Here is an 18,921-nt window from a genome sequence, read left to right as displayed (position 1 = left end):
TGATTCTGAAGCAAAATCTTATGCTCTGTTTTGGGTTGTGCCTCTCTGGTGGTTTGTCACTCGATCAAGTGAGCTGTGATGCTGCTAATGCATCTTCCAGAGCTGCTGCCTGTGAGTTGGTCATGAGGCGTTATTCTTAGTTTTGCCCGCAGTCTTTACCTGAAGACATTAAGGCCAAGTTGTTTAATGCTCCTTTGTATAACAAAACTCTCTTTGAGACTGCTGCTGATATGTTTATCTTTTCATGAAAAAAGTAAAGCTTTGCAGGAACTCAAACATATTTTTGTGTCCCATATCCATAAGTTCTAAAGGAACTATCTTCCTAGATCTGCTTTTGTTTGCAGGCAGCCTCATCAGGCCACCAAAGGCAGGAAGGGCAAGAGGCAAACTCCTTCTGCTAAGTCTTCACAGGCTCCTGAGGCTCAGAAGCCTCCTTTGTCTGATAAGCCTGCTTCTCTCTGACATTTTGCCCTCCTCTTTCCCCTCGGGCAGGTTCCTTTGTCTCTCTGACTCTTCTCCTGTCTTCCAAACTGGCATATTGTCACCTCAGATTCTTGGATTCTATCATCCAACAGGGTTACTTTGTGGTGTGGAAGTCTCTCCCTTTTACAGGGATTCCCCAGCCTCCTCTGGAACAACGTCCACATTTTTCAGAGGTCCTTGGGTCCCTGGTGGACCAGGGAACTATTCATCCTGTCCTTCTTTCTTAAATAGGAAGTAGATTTTATTCCAGGATGTTTCCTGTTCCCTTGAAAGGAGGGCACTTGGAGACATATTGCGGATCTCTCTTGCTCAACACCTTTCTCAAGGTTCCTTCTTTTCAGTTGCTTGCACTTAAATCGTATTTCCACTTGTACTACCCCAAGCTTTTCTGATGTCCTTGGATCTGACGAATGCTTGCCTTCATATTTTTCATCTTATTTTCAGGAGGTTTTTATGTTTCTCTGTTTCTGCTTCTCATTTTCAGTTCTCTGCTTTGCTCTTTGGCCTCTCTACTGCCCAAAGGAGTATTTACAAAATGCCTAGCTCCTGTGATTGCCTTTTGGAGACTCCAAGACATTCATATTTTCCCTTATCTAGATGACCTGTTGCATCAGGTGCCTTCTGCCATTTGCCTATTAAAGGATCTGAAGTTGACCATCTCTCTCTCCCAAAGTGTGGGGTTCGCTATCAACTTTCAAAAGTCTGTTCTTAGTCCCTCTCAGGATCATGTGTATCAGAGTTGCAGGATTCAAATGGTGCCAATGTTGGCCCGTCTTCCACCTCCAAAAGTACTGTCCTTGACAACTTTCTTTCAGTCTGTTCTTCCTGTGCCTGCTATTCCAGTCAGAGTTTCTTTGTGCCCTGGGATTCATGGCCTCTTCTATTTCAATGCTCCCTCTTGCCATACTGCACATGTGGAAGTTTTAATGGAACCTAACAATGACACGGTTTATATCCCCCTGGATTGAATCCACAGTCTGACAGTAGCAGAAGCCATTAATCTTTTCAACATATTTATGTGCCGTCCTCTGAGAAAGAAAAGTCTGTGTAGCTGCGAAGGACCCAAGAGACTGGGTAATGTCATTCATAAGGCAAGCCATATGCCATTGCTTCACTGTGAGAAAGGAATTTCCAGTATCATTGATTCCAACATGTACAATTACAAAGTCAGAATCACAAAGAGAGCCATGGATGTGCTTAATGACTTTAGTAACTGGCCTAATCTTGGCTACAGCCTTGCATCTAATCATAGTTGTGAATTATGGTTGCTCTCTTAATTTCTCCAAGTCTTTTAGATTGCTAATACCATGATGGGAATGGACCCCATTCCCAAGTCCAAGTACGATTAAATTTCATGAAATTAATATTGTTAAATCTTTTTATGTCAGCCAGAAGTGCTCTTCACAGCACCCGCAGTGTGCCCAGTAATGACGACTTCTGCAATTTATATGGGGTTACATGTATTGGTAATGTGTCTAAATATGATTGTAGATTCTTTTTTGTAAGACCCATTAGTCCTACTATAATTGGAACTGTCTGGGTATCTTTCTTACACATTGTTGTCGTTTCTGCCTGCAAATCCTGATATTTTATGACTTTGTCTCTCTCTTTGTACACAAGACACTAAAGTCACTGGGTGTAGCAATTTCAATGATCAATGCCACTTTTCTCTTCTTTTCATGGACCACTATATCTGGTTTTCTAGCATCTATCTTTTGAACTGTTGGTAATGGGTGATCCCATGTGATGTAGACTTCATCATTTTCTATGATGCTTTATGGCTTATATTTCCAGTGTTTTTCAGCTACTTCAATATTATAATGTTTGCACAATCCCCAAGTCTTGCCACATTATTATGCCTTTCAGTATACAGTCCTAGTGTGTTACAATCAGCAACGAGGTGTGCAACCGTTTCCAATTCTGTTTTACAAAACCTACATTTGTCTGTAAACCAGTGTGTACGTAGCCCACTATCTTGGGCTGCCAATATTACCCTTACATCTCTTGGTTTGAATTCACCTCTCCTTAACCATTCCTGATCAACATGAGGTTCTTCCAGAAACTTTCTATACTTGCAGCTATATTTATGCATTTTCCACATTCCTTGCCTTCTCATCTGGTCCTTCTCCTTATATTCTTTCTTTTTTTTTGTCACATGCAGTTGCTGCCTGATGTTTATCTACTTCTGGTTTGATTTCCATTCCTGCTTGGCACCAAAATGCTTCTGCTAGATTAAGCAGAGAAGTTATGTTAAATTTATTCTCATGTTTCAAAACTTTTACTACATTTGGATCTTGTGAGGTCAGCAGATGTGTGTGCTGTCTCACGAATGCAGATCTATACATGTAATCAATTTCAGGGAGACCCATCCCTCCTTCGGAATGGGGAATATATAATCTTGGTATACATTGATTTTTATAAACCATTTGGTGAGCATGAAGCATCCTTCATGTTTTCCTATCTAATCTATCCATCACATTTGAGGGGCCAGTCAATCATTCCAAAAGTGTAAGTTAGGACAGGAGGAGCAAGTCAGTTTTTAGCTTGAATTTTGTTCCTAGATGTCAATGCTGTTTTCAGGATTAATTTAAGTTTTCTAAAGTATTCCTCACTAAGTTTTATTTGCATTTGTTCATGTTTTATTGTTGATCCTTCATCAGTTCTAAAAATATTTAGACACTCCCTCTTGCTCAAGTTCTTTTATATTACATTGTTATCCCAAACTGATGGTTTCTTGGTGCTGCAGTTTTCCTGCTTTAAAGGTTAAATCTGGTGGTGTTAATCTTTTTTCCATTCATCACTGATGGGTTCGGTTCTGAACCCTCGGAAATGAGTCGGCCTATTACCAAGCTCACACCAGCCAAAAAAACTGTCGACCTAAGTCTCTACCCCAAACACCCTTCTCCTTGTTACCTCAGATCTCGTTTGCCATGTAGCTGTAAAGCCACATTTCAGCCGAGGTCTCAGCTAAGTGAAATCATTTTTGATATTTGTGTAAACATTTTTGGATATCTTCATATTTTACTAAGTGATTAGTATTTTTAGTATTGTTTCTTCTGTCTAAGCTGGTTCTTTCCTCTCTACCCATTGTTACCGTTGGTAAACTTTCAAGTACCATTGCTGGCATGGCCTTTCTTCCCTTACCCTTGTGGTATTTCTTCAATACCATAGTTGGTATTGTTTCTCCTTTTCAACCTGTTAGCTTTAACCTTTATTCAGGTGTTTCCCTTTTCTTCTCTACATACCAGTGTATTGTTATATTTGTGTTTTTTTGAACGGAGTTGACTTCATTATAGTTGGATTATACAGTTGACCTGTGGTGTTTTTCTGCCAAGATGTCAGATAAGAAGGGTACTTCAGGTTTTAAGCATTGTACTTTTTCTAAGGGCAAGTTAACTAACAGTGATTCTAATGATGACTGTGTATACTGTTTGGGAGTATTTCAGTGCAGCCTCCATGTGACATTTGTCAGAGCTTCAGCCAACGCACTCTTAGTGAGCGCAAAAATAAACTCATTCTGAAAGGGTTACTCAAGTATCCCTTCTCAGAGGCCATTTCTACAACGGAGGTCTCAAACCCTCCTCCTAAGGACAAAAAGAGATCCCATTCTGTTCCTTCACCATCGGGTGATCAGAACAAGCCTGGGAAATCTAAGGTCTCTAAGTAATCATCGGAGCATAAATCTGTCTCTTCGGCTCCAACTATCTCAAAACCTTCAGTATCGAAACCTGTTTTGGCACTGGTCCTGCCTCCAGCACCAATCATAGACCTTACTATGCCTATTTCAACTTTGGCACCTGTAGCCACTTCAGCTCAGGGCACACCTTCGACTACCCCATTAGTTTCCATTTTTGAACCATCCGTTTTGACTCAGAGTGCCACTTCGGCACCTAGCGTTGTACCAACCTCACTGGATTTGACCCCTTTATTCCGGTCTCGAAACTAAAGACTTTGGTGCCGGCAGACCTTGCACCACAGACCCGATACTCCCCCTCCATAGATCTGTTTCTGGGCCAAGCATATAGCCCATTCCTCAAATGTCCGGAGACTCCGTCTGGAGTATCCACTAGATCCACCAGGAGCCTTTTGGAACACGATATGGTGCGTCTTGTAGACCAGCTGTCGTTAGCCAGGGGGATTCCCTCACTTTCTAAGACCCAACCACCTGCAGGACTTGGGTTGCCTTATCCACGGCCTCCATCTTACACTCCTCCTTTGACCATCTTGGTTCCGAAGCCACATGCTCCGACATCCTTCTTCAAACCCATCACCTCGGTGCCTACGGTGCATCTCACTCCTCTGCTCCGAGTTTGTCCCTTTAGTCTTCAGTTCCTGCTGAACCACTCCTTCCTCCATCTGGGGATTGGGGGACAGGCGCATCGGCCCAGGGTATGGAACCGCCTCTCTCCTCAGTTCCATCCTCGGCGCCGATGGCTGCATCTGTGCTGATCCTGCTTGAGGCTCCATCCATGGGGGGGCGGGTTCATCAGGGTGGGGTGTGACCCCGGTCCCGAGGTTGTCTTTCTCGGTTCTGGGCTCCCATCCCTCTTTGGGCGGGACTGCTTTTCATACGATGGAGAGGGCTGTTGTTTCTGGCAGCACTCCTTTGATGTTGGAACCCCAGTTTTCACCCCCCTGAGCTACAGCTGTCACAGACCCCCCCCCCCGGGACACCGGGCAGAGAAAGCTGCAGGACACCCCTATTCAGGGTACCCACACTTCCGAGTCCTCCTCAGAGGCCCCCACTGAGGAGCCCCTTCAAATAAAGATGTGCAAGAGAAAGCACATGGACTCAACTGAGGAGTCTTTAATGGAACACAAGGATTATGATGATGGTGAAAGGTCCCCACCTGATGTGTCCTTCGGAGACATCCTATAGATGTTAAAGCAGAGAGGTGACTGGAAGCCCTCCAACCCTTCGTCTGAGGAGTCCGTGTTCCTGCAGGCTTTTCATGCCCGGCCTTCTGCCTCTTGGGTGACCCCGCCTGCCGAGTTCATCCAGCTCGTCGTGCAGTGCACTTGGAAGAACCCTGATTCCATTGAGGCGATCCCTCGGAGACCAGACAAAATTCTTTCACTTCTTGATGAGAACTGGCACTGGTCTAAAGGGTTACCAGTCAATGCTATGGTGGTGGCAGTGGCCACTAAAAAGGACTTGACTGAGGAAAGTCCCACTGTCCACCCACCCAACAGGGAGTCCAGGGTGGTGAATAGACTTTGGAAGTGTGTTTTTGCATCAGGGACCTTTGCTATATGGTCCATGAATTATTTGGCACATTTTACGAGGCTCCAGAGGGACTTGATCTCTGAACTCTGTGGGACGCTCGCAGGACAGTTGTCTGATGAGGTCAGGGACAAGGTGGCATTGCAGCTCGCAACCCTGAAATCAGTATCCAACTCTTCCATGAGGTTGCTGTCACACATGACCGAAGGGTTGGCTAGAGCAGCGGGTTCGGGCATTGAGGCATCATTACTGGATGCGCGTTTGTGACCTCGTGGATCCCTTGAAGTCTTCCTTTCTGAATGCTCCCATTGAAGCTTCGTCCCTTTTGGCTCCAAAATGAAGGACACACTAGCCAGATGCGAGCAAGATGGAAAAACCCTGTCTGCCATAGGCGTACGGTTTTCCAACCCTCAACGTACCTTCTCCAGAAATCAGAGGAGTGGAAAAATGTGGCACAAGAAATCTCAGGGTCCTTTCCGTGCCACATATGGTGATGAAAATCCCCAAGGCAGAGGAGGTAACAATTCCGGAAGATGGCCCCTATAAAGACGGAGATGGTCCTCGTAACTAAGGCTCCAGGGATTCTTTCTCTGGACAGCCTTATCAGCGCTCCTAAGGGGCGGCCCGATTGCTTACCTCTGGAAGCAGTCAGGGGTCATTTCTCTCTCTGCACCAAGCTGGCTGGCAATCTATCACCACCGATCATTGGGTACAGAACATTATCACCAGAGGTTACACCATTCCCCTTTCTTGTCAGCCAAAATTTCCAAGAAAACTTCCCAACGTTCCACCCAGTCAAAGGGAAGAAGCAGCTTCAGAGGTTATAAAGCTGTCTCAAAAAAGTCTCATCCAACCAATCCCACCAGACCAGCGCGGATCCAGATTTTACTCGAGATTCTTTTTGGTGCCAAAAAAGACGGGACTGGAGACCCATTTTGGATCTCAGTAGTTTAAACAAGTCTGTCACCCATACCAAATACCGGATGGTCACGGTTCAGTCCATCCTTCCCTTTTTAAGAGAAGGCGATTGGATGTGCTCTGTAGATCTCTGGGATGCGTATTATTACATCAAGATGGACAAATGCTGCAGGAGTCTGCTTTGCTTCTGTCTAGGAGCCAGTCATTACCAATTCTATGCCGTGCCATTTGGTCTCTCCATAGCCCCCAGAGTGTTCATGAAATGCATGGCAGTAGTAACAGCTCACTTGAGACTAAAAGGATTCCAGGTGTTTCCATATCTAGACGACTGGCTTCTTACCGACCCACCGAGCATCTTCTTATAACAGCGCTGCACTATACTCTCTCTGGCAAAATTGTTGGGAATAACGATACATTGGCAGAAATCAAACCTTATCCCTACACAAATAGAGTTCACTTGAGCAGTGTTCAATACACAGTCCTGTCTGGTATCACTCCCAATTCAGACTCCATCGATTGAAGCTTCAACTCTGGGTGATTTTCTCTCAAACAGCCGTCTCTGGAAGGGAAGTTGTTCAGGTCCTAGGTTCTATGGCTGCATCAATTCCAGTAGTGCCTCTAGCAAAGCTTCATATGCGGATTCTGCAATGGCTCCCAAACTGTCATCCCCTTGATTACCACATTCGAATAACCAACTCCTGCAAACAGGACCTGCTTTGGTGGATGAGCCTATACGTAGATCTTTGGAGTTGCCCATTTCAACCCCCCCCCCCAGCCCACAGCCATTGTGACCACGAATGCTTCCCTGATCAGGTGGGGGGGCCATTTCCTGGGAAAGACTGCCCAAGGCACATGGTCCACCTGCATATCAATGTTCGGGAACTGAGAGCCATGCTGTTAGCGTTGCAGGCCTTCCATTCAGCTCTCCCTTCTGGGACAATTGCAATTAAATCAGCCAGAATGTCAGTGGTCTGGTACATCAACAAGCAAGGAGGAGCCAAGTCCTACCCCCCCCCATGTCGAGAAGCCATGAGAATTTGGCAGTGGGTGATAGCTTCCAACCGCTTTCTGATAGCAATGCATATCCCGGGGAGCTCCAATGTGGTTGTGGACAAATTGAGCAGATGCATCCTTATGCACCATGAGTGGTCCCTCAACCCCGAGATGGCGTCTGTAATCTTCAGCCACTGGGGCCAGCCTTGCTGCGATCGTTTTGCTACCCCATCAAACACCAAGTGCAGCAGCTATTTTGCCCTACTTTCCCCAGAGGAGGAGTCACCAAGGGATGCTCTGATCCACGATTGGCCCACGGGACTTCATTACGCTTATCCTCCCATCCCTCTGATCCCACAATTTCTAAAGAAAGCTCTTCGGTTGAGATGCAAGGTGATCCTCATAGCCCCATTCTGGCCTCGACAAGTTTGGTTCCCCTTCCTTTGGCCTCACCTAGTATACCCACCGTGGATTTTGGACCCTCTACCAGATCTCATTACTCACCCCCAAGGGTTGACTCACCCAAATCTGTCCAGTTTCAAGCTGACAGCTTGTTTTCTTCACTTCCAATAGTCGCCAGGCAAGCTAGTCTCCCCTCGCTTGTTTGAGACATTATTCTGGCCTCTCACAAACCATCCATGAGAAGAATATATCCAGATAAATGGAAAAGGTTCTCCATCTGGTCCAAGGATAACATGGTGGGCACATATTCGGCTCCAGTTACTGCAGTGCTTCAATACTTGGTTAAATATTTTGATAATGGAGTCTCTGCTTCTACGGTACGAGTGGATCTAGTCACAATTTCCACAATTGTATAGATGGCATCCCTCTTATCTCTTTATGCCTTTGCCAGGCTTTCCTCAAGGGGACCTCTCATCTCAGGCCTCCTGTCAGCCCGTGGAACCATGGAACCTCACACTAGCCCTTCAGTCATTGACTCAAAAACTCTTTGAGACTGCTGCCAAGTGTGGCCTAAAGTTTTTGTCTTGGAAATATTTGTTCCTGGTAGCCATTACATCTGCCAGAAGAGTCTTGGAGTTACAGGCATTGTGTATCAAGAGGCCCTATCTATTTTTTCATAAAGACAGTGTGTCACTTTGGACGAACCCATCCTTCCTTTCCAAAGTTTTTTCTGAATTCTTTATTAACCAGACCATTGATCTACCAGTGTTTTTTCCAAATGTTGCCAACAGAGGAGAGTATTGCCTTCACTCCTTAGATATACATAGACAATTGAGATTTCACCTAGACAGGATCAAACTTATCCTTAAATCTGAACAGCTTTTCATTTCCTTTTCTGGACCCAAAATGGGAGAGGCTGTTTCCAAGGTTTCATTATCAAGATGGCTAAGGGACTGCATACATTTAATGTATTCCCTCCATAAAGAACCCATGCCAAAAGTTAAAGCTCACTCCATTAGATCTATGGCAACATCTATAGCATTCCATTCCAGAGCTTTCATGGATGACATTTGCGCAGCAAATACTTGGACTAAGCTTCATACCTTTCTCAGTCATTACAAATTGGACCTGGTCTCCAGAGGGAGTGCTGCCTTCGGCTCAATGGTACTCAATAATGTTCTTCCATAAGGACCACCCATGGACCTCAAGGTAGCTTGGGATTCTGTCCCATCAGTGATGAATGGAAATAAGATGAATAACACCAGATAAAGAAGTTATGTCTTACCAGTAACGTTCCATCTATGTTGTTCATCTTCTTTCATTCATCACTTCCCACCCTCCTTCCCCCTCCAAAGGCTCCTGGGGGATGCTTTGGGTCTAAGTGGTGCCCTAGGGTACTTGTGCAGAAGTGGCCTTGGCTTTACTTCCTTTTCTTAGCAAACTCGATCTGAGGTAACAGGGAGAAGGGCATTCTGGGTAGAGACTTGGCTCGAGAGTTTTTTTGGCTGGTGCGAGCTTGGTAATAGACAGACTCTGTTCTGAGGGCTCGGATCCGAACCCCTCAGTGATGAATGAAAGAAGATGAACAACACACATGGAACGTTATGGTAAGACATCACTTCTTTTTTTGTACATTAATCAAGACTAGATGACCAAATGACAATCTGAAAAGGTTTTGACAACTTGCAGTTGTGCTTTCAGTTCCTTTTCTGATGAGCAATACAGTTTTAAACCATCGAGAAAGAGAAGATGAGAAGGCTTTACTTTGTTGTTTTCTAGAAGCCAAGTTATACCCATGGCCTAAGCTGTTAAGTAGACAGCTTAATGGGTTAAGGGCAAGGCAGAATAGCAGCGGTGACAGAGTTACCCTAGAATATCCCCCTTTGAATTTTTATCCCGAGGGTAATTTGTCCTTTATCATGGCTTAATTGCAAAGTGGTCTACCACTGTTTAATGGTCACCGTAATTTAGTTGATCAGTGTAGTGTATTTTATACATTTTTAAACACTCTTTTATCCATGAATGTGGGATACTATAAAATGCTTTTTTTGTAGTTAATCCATACCATGCTTAGATTCTTCCCCCTTTTTTATAGTTCTCCACTATGACTATGATTTTATTTAAAAACAAATGATCCTTTGTTCCATATGACTTTCTTTTATTGCCCTTTTGTTCTATTGCCATAATTGAGTTTTCTTCTAAATGACTATAAACTGCATCAATTTCAGTGTATACATTTTTTTTCTGAAACATCTGTAAATGTGTCTCTATACTTTCTTTTTGTTTTAAGTTGTATGCAATGTATTATTGTTTGCACCTTGGAGCTTTTCTCCCCGGGCCTCTGCTGAAAATGGACAAGTATCCAGTCGGACTATACCAGTCAACAAATGTAAAATAAATAAGTATAGTTTATACATAGTCTGAAGGCATGTTATTGGTCTATAATTTTTAGGGTACCTTGCAGGTTCAGTCTTAAGTAGGATTGTTTTTCCTGTTAGCCAGGTTGGTGTCTGTTCTGGGTGCACATATAATTGGTTCTTACTCACGGCTAAATCTTCATGCAAAGGATGTTAATGCTTTTAACCAGAAGTTAGGTACTGCTTTTGGGCCTGGGGTTTTCCAAGTAGATTCTTTTCTGAACTTTGTTTCAGTCTCTCTCTGGCTGTTACTTCATCCCGTTTCATACCCTATACCTTTAAACTTCATATTCTTTCTTTTACTACTTCTGTCCATTTAGCATCTTTATGTTCCACAAGATCTTCATAAATACTTCTCCAAAATATATCTATTTTTTTTTCTTTTTGGTTGTCTTTCAATTCCTTTTACCTTGTTTCCCAAGTCTCTATAAAAATGGATCATCATTAAATTTGTACTTTTCTTTTATATTTGTCTGTGTATCTTCTAAGGTTTTCCTCCTGTGATGAAAGTTTGTTTAATTGCGATAGTGGTTGATGGATCCTGATCTGCTGTAATATTGTGCATTGCTTTTATCACATCTATCTTTCTAAGTAGTTTTGTTGATCTGTTCCCTCTTATATACTGTTCTAACAGTGACACTTGTCTTAATTCCATTATAGTTTTCTCTATTCGATACTTCCATGATGGTATTCACTTTCTCCCCTTCCTTTCCCTCACTACCCTGTGTTCTTGTGGTAGAACTTTTATCAGTTACTAATTTAGCTGCACAGTAATATATCCCTGTTATATCCCATGAATCTCTATGGACAGTCCTAATTACTGTGTTCATTTGTTTTATCAAACTTCTGACTTTTTGGTTTTATTGACCTTTTGCAGTCTTTCTTTCATTGATCTTAATATGTCTATCTCTAGTAAATCAAGAAACTCTTTTCATAGCTCATTTTCTTCTAAACTGAGGGCACATATTTCGTTTTCCATTTCCTGTGGGTATTCTATAGAAAGTTCTGTAGCATCTTCCTGTGGCACATTCTCTTCAATTTCGTCGTGTGCCATCACTCCTCAACATTGACTGCACTGGAGTTTCCACAGTTTCTTGTTCCTTCCCTTGCTGTCCAGCTTCAAGTGAACGTTTATACTGGTTTCCTGTGGAAGGCTCCAAAATATCTTCATATGGTACCAGACCAGTTGCTTCCCGTTCCACTGGTTTCCCCTTAATCTGGATGTCCATTGCTCTATCATGTTGTGGTGCTTTCTGAATTAGATTTTTTACACTGAATCCTTTACTTTGCAGGTACTGCATAACCTCAGTTTCTCTTTCTTTAACTTCTCCATTACTAATTTCCTTTTCTACTTTTCCTTTTTGTCTTCTTATTTGTTTATATTAAGTTTTTCATGTCCGGATTCCTTTGCCAGTATTTCTTTTCAAATATCTTTGGTGCTGCTCTTTTTATATTGATTATTTTTGCTTTCTCCTTTGCATATATATTACACCATATTAAATCTCTTTTTCTTTCCCATGTCCATGTTTCTTCTTCAGATGTCTCTTGATCTTCCTCCATCATGCTGTGATGGAACCTGTGTTAGACCTTCTGCACCAAATCTTTCACTTTGCTGGTATTCCATAACTTCAACTTCTATTTTTTTTTTTTTTACTTCTACTTTACTAATCTTTTCTACATTCCCGGTTTGTGATATTATTTTGTTGTTGTGAAATTTTCCATATCTGGATGCCTTTGTCTGTATTTCTCTTCAAATATCTTTGGGGCTGCCTTCTTTATATTGATTAATTTGGCTTTCGCCTTTGCATAAATATTGCATCATATCATATCTCTTTTTTTTCCCATGTCCATATTTCTTTATACTTTTCAAAAATCTCTAGGTTCCTCAGATGCTTTTTCCAAACAGGTCATTGTTTCTTGGTCTGTATACTGTTTTTCACAAATCTGTTGTATTAATGAACACAATTTTTTATTTGAGGTTTCTGACAGGTGTTTTTTTTTTTTTTTTTTTGTGGAAGTACTTTTCTTTTCTCTAATTTCTCTCAATCTTTTTGTATATCTTGTGTCTGGAAATTCTGGGCTTTCTGCATAATTGTAACAACACATTTTATTATCCTCAATAGTCTACTCTATCGTCTTTATGGCTCTCATTTGGCCTATCAGCTATCAGTTTTTGTGACGTTTGTGGACTGCTACTTCTTTCTACAACATAGGAAGTGGAGGGCATCCTTCCCCTGGGCCTGGCCTGGCCCCATTGCAGCAATGTTTCTGTATTTTGAGGATTCTACACTAACTGTTTTCCAATCCTGGCACCAGTGCGCCCTTACCATGATTGGGCACTTTTTTATCCTAGGTCTTGTGCACCCAGATATCTTTAATTTTTGATGTAGTTCTGTCCATGATATATGCTATATAAATACAGTCTGTATATATCAGTGTTGTCTTGGTGAGGTTTTCTGAAAAAGCAGGGTCCACCTCATGAAGGTACTCACCAAGACTCGAGGATGAATTCAGTTTCAACAATACTACTCTCCTTTGCTTGCTGGCTCATCTCTCCATTTGGACCCCTTACTATTCTCCTTTGCTTGTTGACTTATCTCTCTATTCGGACCCCTTGCTCACCAATATGTTGTGTTTTATGATTTAAAAAAAAATTAATTAAAAAATATGGCTGCAGTTGTGTCTGCTTATTCTAGAGATATGCATATTCTGACTTCTTTTGCACAGAAAATCTTGAAAAAATCAGTTTCTGCACTTAACTTACAGTAGATGGATATTACTAGAATTTAAACAGTCGACATCTGCATGTTGCTGGATGGATGCCTTGAAGTTTAAGTATCTGGGGGCCTACTACTTGCACAAAGCTACAATAGCTGTGTAGTTTAACTCTAAAGTGCCTGAAACTGGCAAAACAAGTTTCTGGAATATGCTGGACAAGTAAAAAGAGAGATGTTCAGACAGCATGGAAAAGATGTTGCAGTGCAGGCATTGATGTAAAGGTAAAAGCAAACCCCTACCTGTACTGCTAGCTAATGTGAGAGACTGGATAGCAAGATGGACTACTTGAGACTGGAACTCTCCAAGAAGAACAAGGTGAGAAATACGGGTTTGTTTTGATTACTGAAACATGGCCACATGACCAGATAAATGATAGTGCAGTAAACTTATATCCTGTTTCATGAAGACAAAAAACATACACCGTGTGGAAAGGCCAGAGGAGGTGGGTGGAGTCTGCATCTGTTAACATAAGATGGTGCAGCAGGTGTGAAATCACACCGTCACACTGCTATGAGAACGTTTGAGTTCCTGTCCATTTTTCTTGCCCAGGGGGGTGAATGGGGCAGTGTAACAGTGGTGTATATCCCACCTAGTGTTAATACCACTGAGGCTGTAAATAAACTACGCAGTCACATGGGTGAGCTGCAGAGCAAATATAATGACTTTGTACATGTGGCAGCTGGTGACTTTAATGAGGCAAATCTGAAAGGAGTACTCCCACACTGCCATCAGTATGTGGACGTTCCTGCAAGGGGTGATAATATCCTGGACAAGGTGTACGTAAACTTTAAAGCTTATAAGGCGGTGCAACTTCCACAAATGGGAAACTGACCATTATACCATATTGCTATCGCCAGCTTACAAACCTGCACTGGTTAGAGAGAAACTCACGAATAAACAAGTCGAGGTATGGCCCGAGGGATCTATGGAGGCCCTCCAAGACTGCTTTGAAAGAAGCAACTGGGATATGTTCAAGGAGGCAGCCACAGTGAATCAGCATCTGAACACTGATGAACATGCTGAGGTAGTGATGGCATACATTTTAAACTGTGTTGATGGGGTAACAAATACCAAGAGTATCACTATCAGACCTAACCAGAAGCCATGGCTCACCCCTAAGGTATATGAACTTCTGAAGAGAAACTTAGCATACAGGGCTAAGGGCAAAGCAGCTATAAGTGTAGCAAGAGGTAATCTGAGGAGGGGTATAAAGGAGACTGAGAGAGTATGGCAGAAAGCTTCAGAGCCACTTTGAAGATATGAAGGATGCAAGGAGACTATGGCAATGCATACAGAAGATCACTGACTACAAAATCAGGCCAGCACAGTGTGAGGACAGCATCAAATTCCTGGAAGTTAGAACATCTTCCTTGGTAGATTTGAGGAAAGAAGCAAGTTGGCACTAAAGCGAACCACTGATGAGAAGGATGCAGTACTCAGCCTCAGCACGAGGAGGTAAGAAGAGAGCTAAGGAGAGTGAACCCCAGGAAGGCTACTGGCCCAAATAACATACTGGGCAAGATGTTAAAGGGCTGTGATAATCAACTGTGCATAGTGCTCATGGATTGCCATGGTGAAAGTACCTTCATGCTACAAGGAAACTAACATCCTCCCACTACTTAAGAAAACCACTCCCTCCAGCCCCAATGATTACAGACCAGTCGTTCTGATATCCACTGTTATGAAATGTTTTGACCGGTGATCAAAAAGCATCTTTCATCATGCCTACCTCCTGATTTTGACCCTTTGCAGTTTGCATACAGAGCTAAGCTATCCACGGCTGATGCCATATCAGTAGTACTACACATCTCCCTTGAGTATTTCAAGGGCAAACACAATTGTGTGAGGATACTGTTCATAAACTTCAGCTCTGCATTTAATACGGTGGTACCAATGCAGCTGATAGAAAAACTGGCACATTTAGGAATCCATACTTGGACTTCCTGATTGAGAGACCACAGCGGGGTGTGTTCAAGTAAAAGCACAACAAAATGCATCACGATTAGCACCGGTGTTCCACAGCGATGTGTTCTTAGTCCACTGTTCTTCACCAACCTGACCCACGACTGATATGCAAAGCACAAGTCTGACCATATCATCAAGTTTGCTGATGACACCACAGTCATGGGGCTCATCAGAAAGGAGGATGAAAGGGTGTACAGAGAGGAGGTGGCATCTCTGATCAGTTGGTGTGAGGGGGACAACCTTGACCTGAATGTAAGCAAGACCAAAGAGATTATCATTGACTTCAGGAAAAAAACGAAAAAAACATCCAGTTCTCAGGATCAATGGTGAGTGTGTGGAGAGGGTTAAGAGTACAAAATTCCTGGGTGTACACATATTGGAGGATCTCTCATGGTCGGGGAACACCAGCTAACTGTTCAAGAAAATGCACCAACGCCTTCACTTTTTAAGAAGGCTGAAAATAGCTAAGTTTCCTCCTCATATTCTCTCCACCTTGTATAGAGGTGCAATAGAAAGCATCCTCACATGCAACTTCACAGTGTGGATTGGAAGCTGCACAGTTACACAAAGGAAGGCACTACAAAGAGTGATGAGGGTTGCAGAAAAGGTAATAGGTTCCAGTTTTCCTTAGATATTTCTTAAAGATGTTGTATCCAAAAGGCCACCAAAATAATACAGGACAACACGCATCCTGGGCATGGACTGTTTAAGCATCTGGCATCAGGCAGGAGATATCGCAACATCTGCTGCAGGACTACAGGATTCTGTAACAGTATTTGCCCTACAGTGATTAGATTTCTGAACTCGAGCACAAGTCCCAGGGGTCTAGACACATAAGAAGCCAAATTTTATTTATTTGTGCAACATATACATATATTCTAAGTAAGTGCAGTATTTATTTATTATGTCCATAGTCAGTATTATTAACCCATTCAAGTGCAATGTTAGCAAATAACTTGGGCATTATTCAATCTGTAGGGTGTTTTGTATTACTTTAAATAGGGTAGTTAATTTAACTCAGGAGCATATTCTTTTCATATATGAGTGTTGGCAAATGCCTCTGCTCTTTCTTGCATGTATTGGGAGTAGTATTGTATTTGTTAGTTAGGTTTATTCCTCTACTTGTGTGTGTTGTTTCACTCTCCTTTGTAATCTCAAGAATTGCACAAAATTTAGTTTAGGCTACACACATGTAATTCTAAATGACAATAAAGTTTTCTTTGACTGATTTAACAGTTGAGTTAATGACCTGTTTCCTTGACATGGCTTCATTGGGCAGTATTGCATTTCTGTTGTACCTCTTCTGCCACTTGGTCATCTTTATTTTGTGATATATCTGCTTCAAACTTGTGATATAGTGAAGTGTACTTGCTAATTGCCTAACATGTCTAAACTCCATTTTTAGTGAGTTATTGACTCCAGGGACTTAAAAGTAGCTTGATAAATGATCATTTGTCTCTTCCTTTGAGTCACTTCACTGAAAAATGTTCTCCTTGGGGATAATGTACATATCTCCTATGATGCGTTGAAAAGTAGATATTACCAAGTATTCTGTGCACCCATTCCTATATTTAGACAGAACCTTTGAATCACTTCACTGAAAAATGTTCTCCTTGGGGATAATGTGCATATCTCCTATGATGCATCGAAAAGTAGGTATTACTAAGTATTCTGCGCACCCATTCCTATATTTAGACAAACCTTTCTGTCTACAAACTCTGTGTAGCTACGCAGGAACCTTTGCCTTTTTTGTTACAGTGTAGTAAAAAATGAAGTATTCCTACTTTAGCATGTCTGTTTTTGCTTTTGAAGAGTTCATATATAGTTGTAATTGCAAAAAAATTTAATAAAGAAAACAAATGAAAGTTTATAAAAAACTGCACTTTATATTGACATTTTCATGACGATTTGCGTGTATGATCTTACTCTGAACTTTTTTCCTGACTGCATAGGGTATTGAAGCTGATGTGCTCAGATAACATGATCTAACTGTCCTCAGTACTGAGAAGTTGAGCTTGACTGTTAGATAATATTCGTCTAGCAAATTTTATACTTAAGCAACTGATAGCTTCTTGTGGAATTTTACTGCTCACAACAAGACACAGTTCTAAGACGCCTAGTCTTGAATACATTAATTAAATAACATCTTGTGTCCTAATATGTTGCATTTTTTTAATTTTCAGCTGGCGGTTTTCTTTCTACTTCTTTGCATTTTTTGGTGGCCTGTCTATGCTGTTTAATGTAAGTATATACTACACATTGGTATTAAAGATTTCAGTAAATTAACACAAATGCAAATTGTGGAATCAGTGTTCATTTAGCAGCTGTGATGAGAACTTAAGGACTGTGTCAAAAAGTGAAAGGGTTCCAGATGACTGTAAGGAAAATTAATGGCACGAGAGGAGAGAAGAGAGAAATGATAGTCCCATCCTCTGTAAGTAACACCGCTTTGAAAGAAAAGGTAATTATATAAACATATTTTCCTTTCTGTAGTCTATCAAACAGATCAGTTTTGATAAAGACATTAATGAGCAGGTAGGTAGCACATGACCTGACTTGGTAGAACAAGCATCTCTTTTCTTTTAATTGGCTTGTATCAGTTCAACCATAGAGAGTTTATCTAAACAATGCTGTCTTTGTTTGAGATCAACTGTGTGTTTGCCTTGTAAGAAAAGTTTAATTTAATTATATATTTTATTTCTTTCCATTGTTTTTCAGTGTTTGTTGGAAGAAAGGGATAGCTTGTAGACAAGAAGATTTACTTTAAATATCTTTGTTTTACCTTTAATTTCCAGTGTTTGTTAGAAAGGGATAGGATTTAGACGAGCAAACTCTAGTCATCCTAAGGGACGTAGTCAGCTATAAATTCACACAGACTGCAGAGAGGACAATCCGGAGTTTATCTAAACAATCTTGTCTTGGTTTGTGATTTGTTGCTTGATCTTTACTGTAAAAAATAATTGCGAGTGGCAGTGAGTGATATAAAGGAATTCCAGCCTTTGTGGGACTTTCACAACTTGTACAGTCAGAGCAACAACTTGACTGTACTTAACCAAACATGACACCAGTAAAAAACTAAAAATAAAACACCACCAATGTACTTGGACCCGATTAACCTTTAATAAATATATAGTAAAATACTGAGCGCAATTATGACTTCATCAGAAGCCTGTGAAACATTTACATATCCACCAACCAGTGAAAAATAAGAAATCAATAATTAAATAATTAAGTAGTGAGTACATTCATTCATAGAGGATGTAAGCTAGCAGCACAGAGATATAGACTGTTACTAGAAATAAGAATAAATACATAAATACGTGAAATAAAATACATGAATACAGAAGTAAAACACAATAACCTGACTGCTAACATTGCTTAAACACAAACACCCCATTATTTACTAGAAATTCATACAGAAAATATATGAATATAGCAATATAAAGAAGTAAAGAATCCATTAAAATACCATAAAAAGATGTAATCTTAAATAGTTAATAAAATTGTTGTTAAAATGTGTTAGTTATAGATGATAAAAATTATTAAAAACCGTGTAAACACTTTGAATACTTGTGGAAGGGCAATGTCAAGACAGTTTTGCACCAAATTTAAATGGATTGTTAAATATTAATACATCCTGCACAGAAAGTCCTACTCATGATAAAGAAAGTATCCCTTTGTTTGTGGTCCCTTTTAGTAACACCTCTCACCAGTATGTCAATATTGTTACGAAATACTGGG

General features: G+C 41.3%; 1 protein-coding gene across 2 annotated transcripts in view; it reads left to right on the top strand.

Moving 5' to 3' along the window:
• Window positions 1-18,921, top strand: part of LOC122817576 (ceramide synthase 2-like) — a 1,851,243-nt gene that overhangs the window by 1,283,553 nt on the left and 548,769 nt on the right. For both annotated transcript variants that reach the window (XM_044090613.1, XM_044090612.1), the window contains one exon: window positions 17,364-17,421. In XM_044090613.1, coding sequence (XP_043946548.1) covers window positions 17,364-17,421 — 58 coding nt within the window. The remainder of the gene's footprint in view (window positions 1-17,363; window positions 17,422-18,921) is intronic.

The sequence above is a fragment of the Protopterus annectens genome, chromosome 13.part0 (assembly GCF_019279795.1).
Source record: "Protopterus annectens isolate FY-2018-M chromosome 13.part0, PAN1.0, whole genome shotgun sequence".
NCBI lineage: Eukaryota > Metazoa > Chordata > Ceratodontiformes > Protopteridae > Protopterus > Protopterus annectens.
Note: the sequence above shows the minus strand (reverse complement) of the source record. Positions and strands in the feature narration are given on the sequence as shown.